Source organism: Asparagus officinalis, chromosome 3 (genome assembly GCF_001876935.1).
Source record: "Asparagus officinalis chromosome 3, Aspof.V1, whole genome shotgun sequence".
Taxonomy (NCBI): domain Eukaryota; kingdom Viridiplantae; phylum Streptophyta; class Magnoliopsida; order Asparagales; family Asparagaceae; genus Asparagus; species Asparagus officinalis.
The window spans coordinates 3,541,394-3,564,034 of record NC_033796.1 but is presented as its reverse complement, the minus strand read 5'-3'; the positions used below and the strand labels follow the sequence as shown (position 1 = coordinate 3,564,034).

At 38.9% G+C, this 22,641-nt stretch overlaps 2 protein-coding genes across 4 annotated transcripts; both read left to right on the top strand.

The window, feature by feature from the left end:
• On the top strand, window positions 11,950–17,199 carry LOC109832681 (random slug protein 5-like). Of its 3 annotated transcripts, XR_002244845.1 has the most exons (7): window positions 11,950–12,120; window positions 13,104–13,197; window positions 13,316–13,492; window positions 15,304–15,402; window positions 15,520–15,762; window positions 16,228–16,312; window positions 16,628–16,754. XR_002244845.1 is itself a non-coding variant. In XM_020400083.1 (6 exons), exons 2-6 carry the CDS (start codon window positions 13,120–13,122, stop codon window positions 16,991–16,993), a joined length of 963 nt encoding a protein of 320 aa, XP_020255672.1. In that variant the 5' UTR covers window positions 11,956–12,120; window positions 13,104–13,119; the 3' UTR covers window positions 16,994–17,199. The 3 variants fall into 3 exon arrangements, 2 of the variants coding, with proteins under 2 accessions (XP_020255672.1, XP_020255673.1); XM_020400083.1 differs by lacking the exon at window positions 16,228–16,312 and having other exon boundaries at window positions 11,956–12,120; window positions 16,628–17,199; XM_020400084.1 differs by lacking the exon at window positions 16,228–16,312 and having other exon boundaries at window positions 11,959–12,057; window positions 16,628–17,199.
• Window positions 17,872–22,641, top strand: LOC109832680. Its single transcript, XM_020400082.1, has 2 exons — window positions 17,872–18,029; window positions 22,158–22,641. Exon 2 carries the CDS (start codon window positions 22,198–22,200, stop codon window positions 22,453–22,455), a length of 258 nt encoding a protein of 85 aa, XP_020255671.1. The 5' UTR covers window positions 17,872–18,029; window positions 22,158–22,197; the 3' UTR covers window positions 22,456–22,641.

The following is a 22,641-nucleotide window of genomic DNA, read 5'->3' as shown; positions in this document are numbered from 1 at the left end:
AGCAAATTTACTGTCTCGCTGGGCGAGACAGCAAACACTGTCTCGGCCAGCGAGACAGCAAACGCTGTCTCGCCCGCCGAGACAGCAAACGCTGTCTCGCGAGCACTGTTCATACAGGGGTTATAAATACCCCCGATGTGATTTCTTTGAAGAGGCGGATCATTTTGGAGCACTTCAGAGCAGACAGAGCAGAGTTCTTGAGCTTCCGGCAATCCCTTGATATTCAGGCTTTGACTTGATTTCAAGAAGAACGACTATCTTACCTTGATAAGATATCGTTTCAAGTTCTCACTTCGATAAACGAAGTCAGAATCATAAACCCCTCACGATTCGATCAGAATCTGTGATTTGGTGGTCCACGGGCTAACGCACCCCCGGCACAGGCAAAGATCCCACGCAAGCAGTGATCCAAACAACGATCCTGTGTTTGTTTCCTAAGAGTTGTAATTTTCATTTTGTTGTGTAAAAGAAGTCTTATAAAAAGGCTATTTCTTTGAATTTGTTGTAATCAAACGAAGATATAATGAATTCCATGACAAACCCAACTTTTGACGCAAACAAGCTGGCATCAAGTTGGGGTTGTGAATAATTTTCGAAAGAGAGTTATTCGAGGAATAAACTCTCATTGTTCCTGTGCGCGACTCGTTAAAGCAGCATTATCAGAATGTGACTGTTTCAAACGAGAAGCCATCCCACGAAGAGTCTCTGTATTGTCTAAGCCTAAACCGAGATATTTCCGCAAAAGAAAATCAGCTGCCCAAGATGATGAATTCCCTGAAGTCACCATCAACGTGGCTGATAAAAGAAAGTCTAAGCGGCATTCAAGTGACTCAAATCCTGACTTTTCCCCGAGAGGAAGAGTCAATCCAAGAATTGCTCAAAGGATGTCTCGACTCCAATTAGGAGCCATCAGACGCAGAGATTACAAAAGAATGCAAGAAGGAATGTCCGCGGAGGATGAATTCTCGGACACTTGTTCTGCAATCGCTTCTGATGATACAATGTCTAGCACAGGACAAACCAGAGAAGTACTCACGATCACCTCTGATCAATTTGCTCAAATGCTTCAGGAAGCTCTAACGAAGCAACGTGAAGAAATTAGAGCTGAGATGAAGAAAGAGATAGAGTTAGCTATTCAACAAATGAGAGAGTTGCTAACTCAACAACCTCAACTTCCTGAGTCCAGTCAGCGAGCTGAATCCAGCCGCCACACTCAGAATGTTGTAGATGACAGTGATCCAGAAGTGGATGAAGTTATTATGGCTGATACACCTCCTAATAGCAATAACGCTGGGGTGGTTTAACACATCCTCCCAATAACAATATTAGGGGTGGTTCAATGGCACCTCTTACAGGGGGTGGTCTAACTCATTCTCCTCAACGTCCTTCGAATGAAGACATAGACGATGACAAGAAAATGCAAGAGCTTGAAAACAAAATCAATGCTTTGATGACGGCTCAAGAAGTTAAGAAAACGGGTATTCCATGTCCCTATCCAAGGGAATGGGATTTTAACTTCACACCGTTTGAAGGGAAGAGTTCGCCGATTCAGCACTTGATTTATTACAAGTCTTATTTGGGCATGATCTCTGGAAACGAGGCTTTAATGGTCCGGTCATTCGTTGGCACCCTTCGTGGGCCCGCCTTCGATTGGTACCGACGGCTCAGGCCAGGGAGCATCAATTGCTGGGATGACATGGAAAGTTTGTTCCTCAGTAACTTCTTCGATGATGATACCGAAGTGTCAGTCGGAACCCTTTTAGATGAGAAGCAAAAAGACGGAGAGCCAGTCGACGATTTTGTCAAGCGCTTCCGTGGCAAAGTAATGAATTGCAGAGATCCTATTACAGAGGAGTTCATCCTGCAAACATGCCACAATAACCTCTCCATCGATGTCCTGGAAGCTCTGGGGGTCGTACCATCCACCACTTGGAAAGAGTTAAAACTACGTTGTGAACAAGCTGAAAACTTTCTTAAAAGAAAGAAAGTTGAGAGAGGTCAACCAACGACATCCACAATTCCTGTGAACGCAACTCTCGATCCGAGGTTCCAAAAGGAGTATTCTTTCGAAGATAACGAAGCTCCAGTCATATTGGAATACCTCCTCGCCAATGATAAAATCGAGCTACCCATGCATGGTACTTTTAAGGATAACCCGATCATATAGCTAAAGTATGATGTTAGACCCAGTTTCGCGAAGAAAGCTGGGGGTGGATGGTTCATGTAACGGAAGTTCCCGAAAGAATGCTATATGTAATTTTCTTAGGAATAACCCGATCATTACAAACAAAGTGTTAAACACTACATCCCCACGGTGATTTACGAATATTCTTTTGCTGAGATGAGATTCGATCACTTCGTTGGATCAATCTTCCCTCTCAAACCCTCCTTTGGTCAAACCTTTAAACAGTTAGGACCAAAGCCAAAATCCCCTTTCGATTCCTTCCATGAACGAAAGGTCCACAAATTGAACGATCAAACCTTTAAACAGTTAGGATCGTCTCCGAACTCCCACTTGGTCAAACCTTACTACAGTTAGGACCAAAACTAAAATCCTCTTTCGATTCCTTCCATGAACGAGAGGTCCACTTTCAGTTGAATAATCAAACCTTATGACAGTTAGGATTATTCAAACTCGTCCAGATTCTCTAAGTGGAGATCCCACTTTGAGTTTCCTTTGCACCTGGAGATAGAATATAAAATTCTTCCTCTCCATCATCGGGTTCATCTCTACTAACAAAAAAAGAGACAATGAGATAGAATATAAAATTTTTCCTCTCCATCAACGGGTTCATCTCTACCAACAAAAAAGAGACCATACTACTCCAATAGGTACACGAGTCTAAACTGTTTCCTACACTCGACAGGCAGTTTCTGGAGGATATTAATCTGAATATTCTTAAGGATAACCTGACGGACTCTCAATGGACATACAAACATCAATCTGGAAATACCAGCTTCGATTCAAGGTCTCAACAACGGTCAAGCGATAAACGCAAGGCCGGAGAAGCATTAGCTATTCTACAAAGAACTGAATAGACTAATGGATGAAGAGATCAAGGGCTGAAGTCATTTTTCTACACGATCTACTCAATCAAGTATTGAAAGGATTGCAAATAAGGCCTGTCTTATCCAAAATGTCCCAGACTCCTCTATAAAAGAATAAGTCTGGAACACTTTGGAGGGGGTATCTGTAGGCGTCAAAAAATACTAATAGATATCCAAATACAGCTCAAGAGGAGATCATCGAAAAATCAAAGAAAAAAGACAGTCTTTACTGTCTCACACGCGAGACAGACTTTACTGTCTCTCCGCGCGAGACAGTCTTTACTGTCTCTCCGCGCGAGACAGTCTTTATTGTCTCTCCGTGCGAGACAGCGTTTACTGTCTCTCCGTGCGAGACAGCGTTTACTGTCTCTCCGTGCGAGACAGTTCTCGAAGGTTCAGAAACTGTTTTATAAACCGCCGACACGTGGCCATTAACTGTCAAAGAACATGGGGAACGTCGTGGGCGAGAATCACGTGAATAACTACCAAAATAACGGAGTTTGAAAACGTGGGAAGGCAGTTACAACGAAAACTGCCAGACAGTTACTGTTCCCGAGACAGTATTTACTATCTCGCGGGCCGAGACAGTCTTTACTGTCTCGGAACCCGAGACTGCCAGACAGTTACTGTTCCCGAGACAGTAAACACTGTCTCGGAAGCACTGTTCATCCTAGAGGCTATAAATACCCCTTGAGATCGTTTTTTTTGAAAGAGGCTGATCAGAGAGCATCCACAGGCTGATTTCAGAGCAGAGAGGGCAGAGTACTCGAGCTTCTGTAACTCCTTGATATTCAGGCTTTGACTTGATTTCAAGAAGAACGACTATCTTACCTTGATAAGATATCGTTTCAAGTTCTCACTTCGATAAACGAAGTCAGAATCATAAACCCCTCACGATTCGATCAGAATCTGTGATTTGGTGGTCCACGGGCTAACGCACCCCCGGCACAGGCAAAGATCCCACGCAAGCAGTGATCCAAACAACGATCCTGCGTTTGTTTCCTAAGAGTTATAATTTTCATTTTGTTGTGTAAAAGAAGTCTTATAAAAAGGCTATTTCTTTGAATTTGTTGTAATCAAACGAAGATATAATGAATTCCATGACAAAACCAACTTTTGACGCAAACAACCCCAGCAGCAGCAGAAGCTGCACAAGCTCCAAATAATAGGCACAACCCCAAAGAGCATGAAAGATACACAAGCTCAAACAAAACAGCACCAAACCCCAGCTGCAGCAGGAGCTGCACAAGCTCCAAATAACAGGTATTTTTCAACAAAGATTGGAGCTACACAAGCTCAAAACAAAACAACAACAAACCCCAGCAGCAGCAGGAGCTGCACAACTAAGGAAAAACAGGCACAAACCCAAAGAGCAAGGAGCTACACAAGCTCAAAACAACACAGCAACAATATCGAAGAGCAAGGAGCTACACAAGCCCCAAATAACAGCCACAAATCCAAACTAAATGAGCTAGACAAGCTCCAAACGCCACAAATCCAAACTAAATGAGCTAGACAAGCTCCAAACAACACAGCAAAAAACACAAGAGCAAGAAGCTACACAAGCTCAGAACGAAACAGCAGACAAGCTCCAAACAACACAGCAAAAAACACAAGAGCAAGAAGCTACACAAGCTCAGAACGAAACAGCAACAAACCCCAGCAGCAAGGAGCTACACAAGCTCAAAAACAAAACAACAACAACCCCAGCAGCAAGGAGCTACACAGGCTCAAAAACAAAACAGCAACAACCCCATTAGCAAGGAGCTACACAACCTCCAAATAAAACAGCAACAAACCCAGCTAGCAAGGAGCTACACAAGCTCAAAAACAAAACAGCAACAACCCCATTAGCAAGGAGCCACACAAGCTCCAAATAAAACAGCAACAAACCCAGCTAGCAAGGAGCTACACAAGCTCCAAATAACAGCAACAAACCCAAAGGGATTGAGGAGCTACACAAGCTCCAAACAACACAGCAAAAAACACAAGAGCAAGAAGCTACACAAGCTCCAAATAACAGCCACAAATCCAAACTCAAGGAGCTACACAAACCCAAGAACAAAACAGCAACAAACCCAAAGGCAAGGAGCTACACAAGCTCCAAACAAAATAGCAACAAACCCAAAGAGATTGAGGAGCTACACAAGCTCCAAATAACAGTCACAAACCCAAAGGCAAGGAGCTACACAAGCTCCAAACAAAACAGCAACAAACCCAAAGAGATTGAGGAGCTACACAAGCTCTAAATAACAGTCACAAACCCAAAGGCAAGGAGCTATACAAGCCTTAAAAAAAATCAGCAACAAACCCAAAGAGATTGAGGAGCTACACAAGCTCCAGATAATAGACACAAACCCAAAGGCAAGGAGCTACACAAGCTCCACGAACCTGATGGCAAAAAAACCCAAAGCCAAAAAGCTAATAAAGCAAAGGAGCAACAATATATACGCGTGCACCTGACAACCAAAAACCCCCGGCAAAAGGAGCAACAAATTAGCTTCACCTGTCATCAAAAGCAAAGGAGCAACATTAAGAACTCATTGGTCATGCCTATCCATACTTACCTGCACCAAAAGTTAAAAAGTACCAATTCATTAATTACATGACGTCATAGCGTTTTCATAACAAGAAGTATTGCAACATTAATAGTTTGCAAATAACAAAATGATATATGCGCAACAACATATACGTGTGCACAACAAAATGCTCCATCAACATGTAATCCAAACCGAACAAATTAGTTAACAGACCAACCTTGGTCGTTAATCAGGTTGGTAATGTACCTCTGCTGACCTTCCTTTCCTTTTATGAAAAACCTTCTAGCTTCACGTTCATTGTCATATAAGTGATCTAAAATCCTATCCAGGAATTCCTCAGAATATTCATTCCTATGTTTCTTCAACGCTGCAGCCAACTGCTCAGTCCAATGAACAATGTGTTGATTTCTCATGGACTGAGACATTGAGTCAACAAAGGCACATAACATTTCCTCTTCACGATTTGATTTTTTAGGTTTCTTGTTAGAAGATGAATTCATGTTGTCTTTACTCTTAGACTTACATCTAGTCGGTTGTTGTTGGTTACAAGCATCAGATTGTGGTGTAGTTACACTCTCCTCTGGAATTTCACTATCATCTTCAGGAATAGGTATGGACCTACTAGACCCAATGTTAGCATACACAGGCCTAACAAATTCACCCTTAGCTTGGTCATCACCCATGATAGTTTGTAAATTTTTGAAGTGAGGTAGGGGTTTGTTTATGTACGCTTTGAACTTAGATTTGGATTTGTCCTGCAATAACAAATAATCGTAAGTTGTGAACCAAATGTATTAATTACTAATGACAATGTAGATGCTGAATGTTATACCTGAGACCACGATTTCAAGGTTTCGTCATCTAGTGTAATTATTTTATTTATTTCATCCCACCCAGCTCCACTTATATCAAGGCAAGCCTTCATGTCATTGAATTTGTTTCTCAAGCATTTCAAGTGCTTAATGACATGTATATGAGTAAAATCAGTCCTAAATTGCATGTTGATTTTCATCGCTACCATTTTATAAGCTTCTGCCTTGAAGTTCTTGTCTGGCTTTAGCCCATCTAATGCTAATTCTGCAACATAAGGAATGAGAACGTTATCGTGCTCTGGAAGCCAAAACTTATTAGCCACATCTCTTGAGTTCAACCTTGTCCCCAGGCCCGATTTCTTATGAGCTAATTTTTTCCATTTTTTCATTGGTGAAGTGTGCTCCTCACCATCAACATCATGAATAACCTTCTCTTCTGAATCACCAGTGTTTGGTGAAAATTAATTAGGTCCACTACTTTGAGAATTGGCTGTGGGAAATAGCAAACCTTGTGGGCTGCTTAACATGCTCACGTATGACATTGGTTGCGGTGTCATTCCACCATAATTAACATCATATAGTGAGAATGGTGAGAATGTATGATGGGGTGAAGAGAAAGGTTATGGTTGAACAGGCGTGAAGTTCATGTTTATGTTAGCAGCTGGATTTGGCGGAGCATTAGAATGAGAAGGCAGGGGCTGCTTATCTGCCTGATTGTTAACCATACCTAATATATATTGAACAAGTAGACATTATTATTAAAGAAATCTAAATCAATATATAATATGCATGCATTTAGCAATTTGCGTTAGAAAAGGAATATATGAAACGCCTACATGTATAGAAACAACATGAAAAGAGAGAAGATGATAATCGTAGTAATGTTTAGTACATGCTAAGAAACATTAAAATGGATAGTTGCGAACAGTAAGAAAATAATACAAGTTATTACATCGAGATAGAACAAACATCACATTAAGCTAAACCACTTTCCATTGTGTTATCACCATTATACTTTGCACAATAATCCACCCACATCGCCCAAGCAATTTGATCTCGTAGCTCCTTCTATTCATTTCTTTCATCTCGATCCTCTCTCTGTGTCCTAGTTTGAGTATAATCCACCACACTTGAGTCATCTTCATTTGTCACTTCCCCATTATCTTCATCAATGTCTATATTTTCATTTAAAATATCATCATCTGGATCTTCTATAGCAATGAAATTGTGTAACACGGTACACGCTAGTACAATGTCTACTTGAGTGAGAAATGGATAATTTGGCTTCGCCGATAGTATTTTAAACCGGTTCTTCAATATACCAAATGTGCATTCAATTTTTGATCTTAAACTTGAATGCCTTAAATTAAACAACTTTTTTCTATTCTTTGGTGTCCTACTGGTGTGCTCTTTTAAATGATATCGTACGCCGCGATATGGGGATATGAAGCCTGACATTGTGGTGTATCCAGCGTCACATAGGTAATATTTACCTACATTACAATTAAACAATATCTTCATATCACACTATTGATAAGTATTTAATTTTTTTTAATTGTGAACAAGTAAGAATTAATACCATCATAAACTCGAAGCCCGTAAGGTTGTGGTCTCGACAAAGCGTCTTGTAATATCCTATAGTCATTTGCTGCTCCCTCCCACCCAGCTAGGACATAGGTGAATAGTTTATTAGGGGTGCATGCTGCTAGGACGTTTTGTGTCACACATTTTCTCCCTCTAAAATGGGCAACTAGGTTACTGGGTAATACTGCGTCAACATGTGTGCCATCTATCATACCAATGCAATCCTATAAAAAAAATATAAGTTATAAAATATTCAATAAAATACATATTCACTTTAAAACAGATGTTGAGGTGTATGTATTATTTTTACCTTGAAGTAAGGAAAATAATTTGGGTTGTTTGTAATCTCTGCAGGAACTTCATTTGGACCTTGCTTCATATAGCGATCACGTAACTCATTCATTGCTTGTAGGACTTTATTGAAATACCTACTCACTGTTTCTCCCGATCTTATGAACTCAGTCCTTATTATTCTATTTTTAGTTTTATGCCCCACTATACTTAGGAATATAGCGAGCTGTTCTTCGATTTGAACATGTCTGGAATCCTCTAATAAACCGTTTTCTTTCATTACCGCAGCAAGTTTAAAAAAGGCATTCGGTCTCATTCTAATGTAAGACCGACAACTATCACTATAGCCTTCCAATACACGTTTGAAGTGAGCTTCTCTGCAACAATTTTTTTTGATTTTTTCCTCCTTCGTACAAGATGAAATTCTCTTGCGCTTAGCACGCATTCTCAGAATACATGTTATTATTGTGACCACCGCAGACACAGCTGTATTAGCACACATCCTCTTCAATTGTTCTTCATCTACGTTATCCATCTAAATCCATTGTAAAATTAGCATATATTTACAACTTAACAGTAATAATGTTTGGAAACTAAAGATAATTAAATAACTAATAAAAATATTAAAATCGTAAAACCATATATCTACATATCCACAAATATATATCAAGTAGTGAAACAACTATTTCATATTTTGCACCCTAAGCATGCACGCTGATCAAACAAATATAATTAAGGTTTTCATTCCATGGTTTAGTCATTTGAAGGACTACAATAACAAAAATTCCAGAGAACCGAAGCTCAATAATCAACTATATACCAAAACCCTTGATTCATGAGAGATTAGACATGTAGATGCCAAGCAGTTGCGAATGAAACCCCACTGACAAATAATTCTAATAAAATCAGTAATAAACTATATACCAAATGAAACCCCACCGAACAATACCCTTGTTTCAATAATTAAACATATACCAAAATCAATAATTCCACTACCAATGTTAATTTCATCAGAGCAAGCACAATTAAATAATCACATTAAAAGGGATAAATTGATTTATACCTGTAGATGCCAAGCCGTTGCGAAGGGAATAATTCAGAAATTGATGTCGTTACCAACAAACCCCACCGGACGGAACAACCAGCAAAATTCAGAAATTGATGTCGTTACCAACAAACCCCACCGGACGGAACAACCAGCAAACCCAAGAACCCAAGAACAATATCAAAGATCAGCGGGAGAAGCCAAGAACAATATCGAAGAACAGCGGGTCGCGGGAGAAGCCGAGGCCAAAATCTAGGGCAAATCCATAAACCGAATCCAAAATAATATCGAAGAACAGCGGGAGAGGAGGCGCGAAGAAGCTTGGGGAGAGGCGGGAGAAGAAATGGGGAGTTGCGATTCTAGATCTAGGGTTCGAAGTCGAGAGGATTAGGAATCAGAAAACGAAGAGCCCAGAACGATGTCAGAATTCTCGCCCAAATCCTCTCAGTCCTCTCCGATTTGGGTTTCTTGAAAAAACCCTTACTGTTGCACCTTTATGGATTTCGTAATCCATAAATTTTTTCCTAGCCAAACTCTAGAATAGGATCCACAAAGATTTCATAAATTACACTTTTGCCACTGTCAGACCCCAAATACTAATCCTTTCCTATAAAAGAGTGAAACAAACAGCCCCTAATACAAGTAGTAAATGTATACATACCACTTTTTGAGAAATTTATAATTTATCTTTTTTCAATGAAAAAAATTACACACTTACAAGCTCTTATATATAAACAAGGGGGGAAACTTCAAACAGGGGGGGATGCCCCAACACAAGGAGAACAATTTTAATTTCACTTTAGAAAGAAAGAAGGGTTTTAAACTAAGAAAGTGGTGATTTTGCACGAGCTAAGTTTAATTGGTAATTTTGTATTTGTTATGTAGTAAAACTCTCTATTTAACCGACAATCAATTTAAATGTCAGAGACCGAAAATAAAAAATCAAACTGCTGGAGTTGATTTGCTATACATGAACTATCTAGAAATAAAATTTTAAAGGATTTCAATATTATTAACTCGTGTATTATATGTCGTCAGAATCTTCATGAAGTTGTTTAATTTTGGAAATATTGTGTCAAAACCCTAAAAAGACAAAGCTCATGTGGCCCAGTGCCAAATACTTATTCCCATGTTGTTTAGTCCCAAAAAACCCAAGAAAATATGACCCAGCCCCAAAAGCCTATAAGTCAATATGTGTTATATGTATTTCCTCTTCTCTCTCTAAATTACCCCTCTCCTGACGAAGAAAATCCCCAGCGATGCCGATCACAAGAAATACGACGCAATGGTAAAAATGAAGGAGAAAATCTAAGTTTCCCTCCATTAATCCCCTCTCTTAACTTCTATTATCTCATTTCCCGTTCTCGTTTCCTTCTCTCTCTCTCCAAATCCAAACTTCTCCCCACAAATTCAATGGAGAATCTCCCCCAAATTTTCTCCACCATTTAAAAATTTGACAAAATCAGCTCAAAAGAGCATATACTCCCAAGATTGGATGATCTCGACTTCGGTTCTGGTTTTGAAAGATGGAGGGTTTGAGCTGTTAGGGTTTGATGAGGTCTAGGGGCCGAGCTTGTTGGAGGAGATCGTGACGTCGAAGAGTTTAAGGTTGTGGCGATGTTAGGCTTGGCTTTGGCGCTGTGTAATGTTGATCGAGTCGTGATGTTGGTGGTGATCGTTCCCTTGTCTAAAGCTCGTGGATGAAATGAGATAACCCCTCAAAACGAGGGGTTTACAAATTCACACATTTAGACAGATTAACATCTTCGAGTGGTTAACTCTTCGAGTGGTTAACTCTTCGAGTGGTTAAGGAGAGTTATTCCCTCCTTAAACTAAGTTAACCCCTCATGATTTATCAAACACAAAAAACAGTAAAAGAGTTTACAAACTATTCTAGAAGGGTTAAAGTGAGATAACCACTCAAAACGAGGGGTTTACAAATCCACATATTTAGACATATTAACATCTCCCCTGTGTTTATAAAGGAAGTGATCAAAGTTCTTTTTATCCCCAAACACAAAAAAATAACCAAAAGGATTGAAGTAAGCCGATTTAATAGATTAAAAATTTTAATCCTTCAGATTAACAAATGGGCTAACCATGTTAACCCTTCTTTTTAATCCAACCTTAATTTTTTTCACGATGATCCTGTCCGAAATTAAACCCAGGACCGTCGAAGTCATATTGAAACATCTTTAACTATCTAGATCACATGCAATGAGTTTCTTAATCCCTCCTTGTTAGCCCTTTGTCTAGGGACCTTATCTTTTCTGCCTTCTTTATCCACTAAAAAGCTTCTTATCCTATAATAACTGTTTGTCAGGGATTTATCCGTTCATAAATCCTACAAATTCCAAGTGCAAGGTTAAGGCATACGCCTATAATAAATCAGATTTGCAATCGATGGCCCCACATTATCAGGGATTTATCCATTCACAAATCCTGCAAATTTCCAGCAACGAAAGCTAAAGAAACTTATAAGCACCGTCCATTCTCCAAAAGAGATAGGGGGAAAAGAGAAAATTAAAATAAAACATGTAAAAAAAATTTATACCTGCTTTTAGGTACAAACTTCCTCTTGCCTATTTCTCATCAAAATTTATACATGCATACTTAAGAACTGTACTATAATTAGTTATGCATGTAAATCGTATTTCATTAATTAAATACAATAAAATAGTAAACACCGTGCAAATGGACCAACCATTTCCCAAGCTCTCTCTCCCTTCTGTTCTAGGTAAAATCCCCATCTCTCTCTCTCTCTCTCTCTCGACGTGAATTGATCGCCGTTCCGTCGGAGGTAAGCCCCTAGCTCGTTATTGAATCTGCATCCCGATTATCTTCCGCTTTTTTTTTTTTCATTTATTGTTCCAAAAATGCATGTAGATGTTGTTTATGGCTAAAATCCGAGTACCCATTTCACAAAATCAAATTTTTATGCGATTAATTTGAAGGTCATGAATGATTTTTTGATGGGTTCTTAATTTTTGAAACTTTGAGTAATCGGGGCATTTTTTTTTCTGTTGTTGATGTAACCAGAAAAATGCCTGGAAGAAATTAGAAATGAAATTTACAAATGTAACGTCAGGTAATTATGAAAGAAAAAAAAATAATTCAACAATGTTCTTAAGAATATTGAATTTTGCGAGGTTATTAGTTGGGAGCAATGGAATTCATTTGATGGATTTCCTTGAAAGAAATTCATTTCATGTCATGTGCAGTTGTAGTCTTCTGTATGGTGTCGGATGGCCGAAATATAACTAGGAGGAGAGTGTGATGAAGTCTCTGTCAGATTTTTTTTTTTCTCCCATAATTTTCGTAAATTTAAGATGCTTTGCTCTTGGCCTCTTTGAGAATAGAGAAACTTGTAGAGGCAGTAGAGCAGAGCTACCGACATGTTAAGAAACAAATATTGCTTGTTTTCTTTTGTTTTGCTGTGTTATTTTTTTCTTGCAGAAGGGGTAAGAATGATAATTGAAAAATCCTAAAATTAAGAGGACACATGAAGAGATGACTTTTATCTAATTTCAGGAATCTTTTGATGATACAATTTAATGGCCGGTTAAAATTTTCCTTTTAAGCTTGAATAATGCATGCATGTTTATGAGAAATAGACCTTCTGCATTTGTGAATCCATAAGGAGGTTAAAATATATAATAAATACAAAGCATGTATCTTTTTACGCCACTCTTTTCTTCTGACAAGCAGCAAAACTTATCCACTTGTTTTCTTTCCATGATCTCGCAAGTTGAATATCATATGCGCCTATCTGTTATTCTTCAGGAAACTTCATAAAATTATGAGCTTGAAGAATTTTGGCTCATTTGGTTCGGGGAGAAAATCAATAGTTCAAGAGGAGGCTCAGGAGAGTAACAAGGTAACCGTAATCCCAACATTGTTTTTTTGGTTGGTGTTACGATGGATAATCATATGTTCCTTCAAGACTTTGTGCCAATTTCTCATGATGCAGTTTTCTGTTTTGTTTCTTATTCCAGATTCAGGAAGTACGAGCATTGTTGGGACCTTTGCCAGAGAAATTGTCTCTTTATTGTTCAGATGAGTGCATTAGAAGATACTTGACTGCAAGAGGTTGGAATGTTAGGAGGGCAACTAAAATGCTAAAAGCAACCCTGAAATGGCGTCTCGAGTACAAGCCAGAAGAAATTCGTTGGGTTAGTCACACAGTCACATCTGGCACATGAATACATAATGGATTACTAGATGTATTTCATCTCTCTCTTTCAAATGCTGCATCTGTGTATTTTTCGTTTTTAATTTTCTTTATATCATACAACTTTTGAAATAATATTTCTGCTTCAACATTTGTTGAATTTTGAGATGAATTTTTAATGGAACCTTGAACTCACCATTTGTTGAATTTTGAGATCCTTAGCGAGGATGCAATTTCTATTTTTTTTCAAGGCCTCTTTTGATCTCATTAAGCATGTATATTGTGTGAAACACAGTGCTATACAAAATTTTCACACAAGCAAATTCACACAAGTTAGGATATAGAGAATGAAAATTGGTAATTTTCTGAAAAGCTAAACTCATAAATAAAATTTCTTAGGCCTTAAAAAATTATTTACATGCATAAGTTATCCTCTAAAAATCAAGACTTAAAATGGAAGAAAAAATCCAAGGAAAAAAGTAAATAATTAACATTTATCAGCGACAAACCTCTCACTATTATTTGCTTGACACCGATGATCATATCACTGAACTGTAATTGTTCAAGAGTGCTGCTTGGGGAAAAAAAGCAAAGTCGAAGAGGAATAAGCTGTGAGATAAAAATTGTTGTCTTGTCCTATATAAAGGGAGACGGCTGGGACATGGTTACTGTTTAAAATGCATAATTTGCAATGTTAGCATGACCTTAGTGGGGAGTGGTTTAATAATTTTTGGGAAAGGCCTGGGCCTGTAATTTATTGATACTAAGACCAGTAATATTTACAAAGATAGAAATACATGGATATGGATGGGTAAGAAACTAAAAATTAGTTTTAAGGCCTTCAACTTCTATGCAATGACCAAAGATTAGGCCACAACCCCACTAAATGTGAAGAGCTTCTCCTATATCTTTCTCAGCCTAGCCCTTCGAGTTGAAAGTCGATCATTGTGTGCTTTTCAAATGAAGCGGAAAGCTGCAATGACTATGTATACTATTGTAATAAAAATGGGCTCTTACAAACTATCTGCTTCATTTCTAAATAAAATCTGGTGCCACTATGAGTAATGCATAGGATATATAGCTTGCTATGCCAATATCGGATGCTAAAGTAATGCCACAGAATTCTATCTCCTTTTTGATATAATAAACCACATGTACAATGTAACTTTAGTTTTGGGACTTTTAGCCACTTTCAGTCAGTCGTATATTTGATTTAGTTTATTTTATCGAAAAAATATTATTGAGTTAAGTTTTGTTTAGTTGAGGTTAACCTCCTTTCTTCCTCTTCTGTCTTTCTATTTTCTCGTGTTTGAGTTCTGAACAGCTGCTAGCTGCATCACTAAGAGGCAGAATATCTTATTCTTTCTGCTTTAAAAAGCCAACTGCATGTTTTTTGCAGGCCTAACTCTCTAGGGGCTTAGTTGTACAGTCAAAAGACATTGCAATACATTGTGCACTGCCATTTCAATTGGTTAACTATGATGATTTCTGATGGGTAAAGACGCAATTGGGAGCTATGGAAGAGCAAATTTCACAGAGAACTTTGCTTTAAACAATATCTTATTTATGAAAATTTGTGTAATTGTGTTCACATTCAGCCATAAAATTGCTTCCATTATTGGATTCATTTAGAAAGTGACAACTATGGGTATACACCAATTTTCTGAGCAGTGTTGCGATACAACATTTTCTTCATCTGTACATCACTTTTTTGGGAAATTTCCCTCATAACTTTTCATTTCTCAAGTTCAATCAAACTATTTCCTTGTTGCTTAACTTGCTGTTCTTTGCATCATAACCAATATTATGCAGGAAGAGATAGCCAATGAAGCCCAGACCGGAAAAATCTATAGGTCCAGTCTTTTTGACAAGTATGGAAGAAGCGTCCTTGTCATGAGACCCGGTTTCCAGGTTTGATATATTCTTAGAACTTAAAACCCCTTTTCCTCAGCCTTTTTGAACTTACAATTTGCATGTAATACTAAAAGGCCTTTCAATTGATACCAAGTTTATTGTATTTGGATGCAGAACACAAATGCAATAGAGGGACAGGTTAAGTACTTAGTTTACTGCATGGAAAATGCCATTTTCAATTTGCCAGCAGGCCAGGAACAGATGGTTTGGCTCATTAGCTTTTGTGGGTTCGCTATGTCGCACATGTCAGTAAGGATGACGAAGGAAACAGCAAATGTGCTACAAGATCGCTATCCAGAAACACTAGGTGCTGCGATTTTATATGACCCCCCGAAGATCTTTGAATCCTTTTGGATGGTATGTTATCACTTTTTTTATGGAAATTCTAGTAGCTTTTTCTAAAACAAAAGATTAAGGAGTAGCTTATTGCAATATTGCGCTTCCTGTGTTTTAAAGCTTGTTTACTGTTCTTTCTGACATCCATAACAAAAGCTCTTTTTTATTCTTAATGTGAATTTAAAAACCCAGCCCAGCATTAAAAGTTATAGGAATAACATGCTTCGATTTTATACCACAATTGACCTCTTTTCAGTGTGCAATAGCCTTTGTCCTAATTTCCTCTTTCAGAAGACTCAAATATTTTCCAATGTTCCACAGAAAAATTCGTTCGCCCCATGGTTTCAAGTGTGATATAAAATGTTGTGTTATAAGGTCCCCTAAAGTTGTGAGATGTGCTTTATTTTTAAAAATGGTTAATTGCACATATATCCCTTGTAGCATAGCTGTTTTGCACTTACTACCCATATACTTTTATTGTTGCAGATCGACCTCAGGGTTAAAGTTTTTTGACTCTTTAACCCTTCAGTGAATGGTGAAGCCTTGGCAATACTGCTCCTAATTGAAAACAGTGAGTCTATTTGAGGGTAAAAAAGTTTTAAAAAAATTTAAAACCTTGAGGGTCTATTTACAAAAATGAAACTAGTAGATAATAAGTTCAAAGCAGCGATAAGAAGAGGGGTCTACGTGCGATTAACCTTTTTAAAACTGAACACATCATTCTCTAACAAGAATATAGGACATACTTAACACAAGAGATAACCCTTAATAGATCTGAATATAAATAGGATTCATGTAGCAGACCCGGAATATAGACTTTTCACGAATTACGTTGCTTTCGAACCTGTGTTTTCCCTATCCTGGTTGAAACTTATCTTACTTGCAGGTGGTGAAACCTTTCCTAGAGCCCAAAACTCACCGAAAAGTCAAGTTTGTTTACTCTGTGGACCCGAGCTCTCGCAAAATCATGGAAGAACTTTTCAATTTAGATGAACTAGAAACTTCATTTGGGGGAAGAAATCAAGCTAGTAGCTTCAATTTTTTAGAGTATGATGCAAGAATGACGGAAGACGATAAAAAGATGGCTCTCTTTTGGGCCGGAGCAAATGCATCTGAGACCGTACCCATGCCTAGCCTTAGCCTTAGCCTTGACGTGGAGTCGGATTCTGATGAGTCGTTTAGAGAAGAACAAGACAAGTTCTCTCCTTCTCCAATGCGTTCAGCGACGGATTCTGTAGACAAGCTAACATAAACCTCAGTGATGCAAAGTGCTGAGCTAATTTGGTTGGCGATATGCGAATGAGTGGACTAACTACTAATCTTAAAGAGATCGAAATGTTCCCTCAGAATTATATTATGATGATTTAGGATGCATTTTGCCTTTTTTTTTTTTTTACTTTTTTTTTTGTAAGATGTGTTGAGGCTGCTCATTTTATTTCTAGAGTTACTAAATGTTTACTTCTTGCGCTGTGTTAATATTAGTATGTATGGTTATCGGCCTCGATAAACTGAGCTGTAACCGAGAAGATGACATGTTCGGTAAATTGGGGAGGGAGGAGGAGGGAAGATGTGCTGCAAACCATGAAATTGGACGGTTCATTTGACAACTACTAATCTTTGCGAATCTTTTCATATTTTGCATTGGTGGTTTGATGCGGGTTTTATGAGGGATTTAGGTTCTCTCCGTCAACAAACAAACTAGCTTTTAGAGATTAGTTTAGGACCCCCAACCACACCTTGGGGCACACTTTAAAAAAAATCTAAAGTGGGCCCCGTGCACTGTAGCTGAGAGAGGGGGTGTGCCCCAATGTGTGGTTGGGGGTGTGCCTGTAGTGTCACTCTTGTAATAAGCATCCAATGTGTTAATTGAAATGTACAGGAATCCCAAAGGAATACTTTCGATTTTTAGAATCCGAAGCGCGTAACAAGGACTCCTATTAATGGGCCTTCAATGGGCCCTAATCAATCGAGGCCACCAACGAAGTTTAATTTAAAACAAGGCTGAATATCAGAAAGCACGCCCTAGCTTTGGACGATTATCAGATTAACCGCCCGAACTTTCAAAATATCAAAGCACCCCTCAAGTAAGGGCTTTTATTTTAAGGGTTATCAGAAACCCCCCTTTAACTTTTAAAATTTTATTTTAGGGTTTCTTTCTAATATTTAGCCGGAAAACAACTACTCGATCGACAATCCTCTCCTTTTCTAAAATTGCACTCTTGTCCTTGCAACTGGGATTCAGCAGTTAGGTCAAAGCTATCGCCCAATTCGTCCTCGTTCGATTCCAGGTGCAAAATTGTATCTTGTTTCGATTCGTTTTGTCAATATTTCTTCATGTATTAGAAATTCCAAACGATTTCCATGATTTTTCATTGGCTCGATCGACAGATACGTGCGATTATATTCCTATGTCTTGTTCTTTCAAATTTTTTTTTAAATTTTTCAAGCAGTTTTGGTTTTTGTATGATTATTGGGACAATTGATGTTGATGATGCTTGTAGAAGATCGATATCCCTCTCAGAGATCCCCAGATTAAAACTTGTCCAAAATAATCTCTTTTGAGATTCAATCTGGGGATTTTGGGTTGACTGAAAGGGATCCCTTTTTTTTCCCTAGTATTACTATTTCGTTGCAATATTCGCCATGTTGCCCCAAAATCAGCACAGGTGCTGCAATTTCTTGTTATGCACACACCTTTTTACAATAATCCCTTTTTTTTTGTCCTATGAGCAACAATCTAAGGGATGAGACCCCTAATGTTTGAATCACAAAGGATTTCTTCAGAAGACGATCTTCAAACATGTAATAAACTCATTGGCCCGATGCTTAGCGCATACCATATTGTTCCTATTATTATTGTGTTGGGAAATTCAGGGAACAACAATCAACCAACCCATCTAGAGATCTCATGCTCTCTAACCCACTGTGGGCTGTGGCGGCAGCGATACAGTTTCTGATGCTTCCCTGTCAGCATGCATGTCTCATTCTAATGCTCTCGCCATAAAGTGGGAAGGGGAAAAGATATGGGTGCCATCTTCCGAACCTCATTGGCACCATCTCAGATTTGACCCGACATCAACATACTTATTATCCTCTCTCTCTCCTCTAATGAAATGCGAACCATTGTCAACATCACCAATTTTAAGTCTAGCAACTCTCTTGGTATTGTTATGCTATGACCCATTGTTCGCCAAAAAAACAACAAAATCGAATCTCCATTATATCCTAAACTTGAGATATACATCATTACTTCACTAGACAGGTGCTGACACAGATCTTTCCGGATAATTAGATTTTGATAAATAAAACATCATTGTGGCACCATATATCATCCTATGGAAGGAATAGTCTCATTCTGGCTATTTTTGACTGTAGAACAGAGATTCAGGAGAATCGATTTAAAACTCCCTCCCAACACACTTCAAACTCTTGATCACCACATTGTTACAGATTAGTCTCTCATGCTTATGTACTTATGTGCCCAGGCCCTCTTTTACTTGCACTTGTATCAAATCATGTTATGCACCATTTCCACACGCAGGAAGTCCATGCTGTAGCTGCGACTAGGAGACGTCGAACATTAGAATTTCTTGATGCAAAGTTCAAATCTCAGTAAGCATTACATTGTGCTAAGAACTATTAGGAAACCACCCAACCAAAAGACTCCACCTCAGAAAAGCATCAAAGAGCAGAGTAGTAATATTGCATTCGTGGATCATCCACTGATCTTTGCCAATAGCTTCTCGTAAAAGCTATGGATCATCACTGCACTACTGTACTCTCTCTTTTTCTAGAAATGATTGAAGGTGGAGAGGAGAAGGCAAGAAATTGTGTAAGCAGAGAAATCCAACTTGGGCACAACTTCCTTCTATCTATCTTATCCTTTCGCCAGTACTTCATTCCTACTTGGGCCAGTTTGTAACATCGACCTCATTAGTTTACTCGTATAAGTTACATTTATTCCCCTCAAGGCGTAGCTTGATAACACATATTCACCACATTGCACCTTGTAGGCTGTCTAAAAATCACAATAGATAGCTTATCCCCCATCAAACACCGATGATGGAAGTTACAATCTGACGACTTCCAGAAGGCTACAATTTAAAGACTTTCACGTAGATCGCTGAAGGTTACAATCTGACGACCTTCACGACAACCGATGAGAGCTCTAGTTCAATAGCATTCACAATCAACATCGGGAGTTACAATCTGACGACTCTCATATTCTCAAGGAGCCAAGACGAAGATTACAAGACAATGATCTTTGCAACGCTATGACAAAAGAGATTACTTGTTGATAATCTCTCCAAAGCAAGACGCGGAACTCATCACCGCGCTCTAAGACCAAAACGCGGAGGTCCTCCCCGTGTATCAACACCAAAACGCGGAGGTCCTCCCCATGTATCAACACCAAAATGCGGAGGTCCTCCTCGTGTGTCAACATCAAAACGTTAGAGTCGGACCCGCGTCACAACATCAAAACACGAGGGTCGAACCCACGTTACAACATCAAAACGCTGGAGTCGGACCCGCGTTTTTCAGCACCCAGCGAGTACCCAACTCCGCATCTCCATTCTAAAACGCGGAGTTAGGGTCCTGAACGCCGACGTGGGCGTTTGACTCGTTCAAACACGAGCTGAACGGTTGCAGGAACCGTTTTTCCTCCACGATTTGAGAGATTTTCGCCCCACTTAGGAACGGATTAAGGGGGTGGTTACATCCCTTAAATCCCTATAAATATGGGTAAACTCGATTGAGTTCAGGCTAGCATTTTTTTTCGGATCTGGGAATTGGCAGCAAGGTTGGAGTTTCTTGGCTTGGATTGATCATCTTTTCAGCAGCGAAGAGGAGATCTTTTGGCTTGGCAACAAGAGGGAGATCGACGTTCATCCTCAGCAACGATCGACCACCAGAGCTTTCTTCTAGCCTTGGCTTATTAACCGATCTTCGGTTCAAATCAACTCTTTCACAGAGTTATTCTAAACTCATTCAGAGTTCTCAAACTTGCCACGCAAGTTCTCCACAACGTCGAATCGTGAGGAGAAGACATCGTTCCAGTGAAGCAAAACGTCGGATCGTCAACGGAGAGCAAACTCGACGCGAGCATTCGAGGGAGGCACTCCATCGCCACCGTGAAGAACCCAGTTTTAAACAAAGGGGAGAATCAAAATCAAATTTATTCTCCTCTCTTTTGTAATCAGGAAATCCAAATTGTAATCGATTTTGAGAGAATACAAATCAATTTTCTTTCATTGTCTTTTTACATCAAATTTTCCCACCGAACACACCTCCAACCCATCCCAAACATCTCTAATTAATATCAGTTTAATTAATTTCTTATGGATAGATATCCTGACTGGATTAGATGTCGTACTACTAACAATAAATTAGGCTGTTACGATTTAATCCAATGCAACTCAGTACATGTTGGACAAGGTTTGTGCAAGTGTTGTTATCCATATGCGTCGAACAGAGAAGCAAAAATCAGTTTGAAGTGTTTGTTCCTTCTTGGTGCCGCTCGATATGTAAGACGAGAACTCCAATAATGTGTTTTCTCATTTGGATAGCTAATGGGAAGAATAGACTTCAAACTCGAAGGAAAGCTAAATCTACTTATCAATGTATACATGTGCATGCCTTTATGTCTGTCTGTACGTGTGTGTATTTCTGTTGTTTGTCTATGTGTCCATGTGGTTGTGTGTCAGCGTGTCTGTGTTGTTTCGGGTTTTTCATGATTATTAACGGTGTTGACCGTTAAGAGTGCGTTCTAGTTGCTCCCTGATGTCTTTGAAAAGGACCTTGTTTTAGTTGTAAAAGCTTATGCTTCCTGTAAAATACTTATTTAAAGTGCCCTGTTTCCTTTGGGAGTTCAAGAGTCTTTTCGTCTTATTTTCAGTTCATTCAGAAGTGAACATACATGTTGGTTGTGGTATATGCATGACCACAATTAAATTGCGTCTTCAAAGTGCCCTCTTTCCTTTGGGAGTTCAAGAGTCTTTTCGTCTTATTTTCAGTTCATTCAGAAGTGAACATACATGTTGGTTGTGGAATATGCATGACCACAATTAAATTGCGTCTTCGGGGAAACTATTGACTTCACACTTGAAGTCTTTTCTCCGACCTGGATTTCTCTACTAATTAATAAAGTTCTGTCCTAATGAACGCCGAGAAGGTTACTATACTCGCTGACATGGTTGGATTGCCCCTTGTTTGACTTAATTCTTTTGGTTCTCTTTAATGCATTTAGTAGAATCCTTTTTCTATGTTTGATGTCTCTTTTACGGCTTCAGTCTAGTAGTTTCTACAGGTTGAGGGCTTATTGCTACTTGATTGTACATAAAACTAAATGGAACCTCAGGTGCTGATGTTAATTTGCTCGCTTATTATAAACCCACATTGCTTGATCTTTCCTGCAGGAGACACCACAAGAAATTAAGAAGTCATAAAACTCGCAAGATGGTGTGCTTGGCTTGCCTTTTGCCCCTTTTCCTTATCCCAGTCGTTAATGCCCTGCCGTTGCTGTTGGATTTCATCCTTGGTAAAGTCTACAGGCTTTTTGGTTGGGAGTACAGGAAACCTGCAAGGGTTCCTCCTGCTTGTCCTTACAAGCCTACAAACAACCAGAATATACAAGGCAATGCCGAAGGGAAAGTTGAATCCTCAGGCCAGCAGGAACCGGAGAAAGTTGCCGCAGATGGAACCAAAGAAGAATGAACTTTAGTTGATTGCATTTGACAGAAAAATGTTGGGTTTATTGGTATGCCATCGATGTGTAACCATCTCTAGAAAGCTTACGTTACTTGAATAAATGTTTGTGTTTGGATCTGCTTTGTTTCCTAACTGTGCATCAACTCAAACATGCTTATATTTTATAACTTTAATGATGTGTTAGTTTTGTAA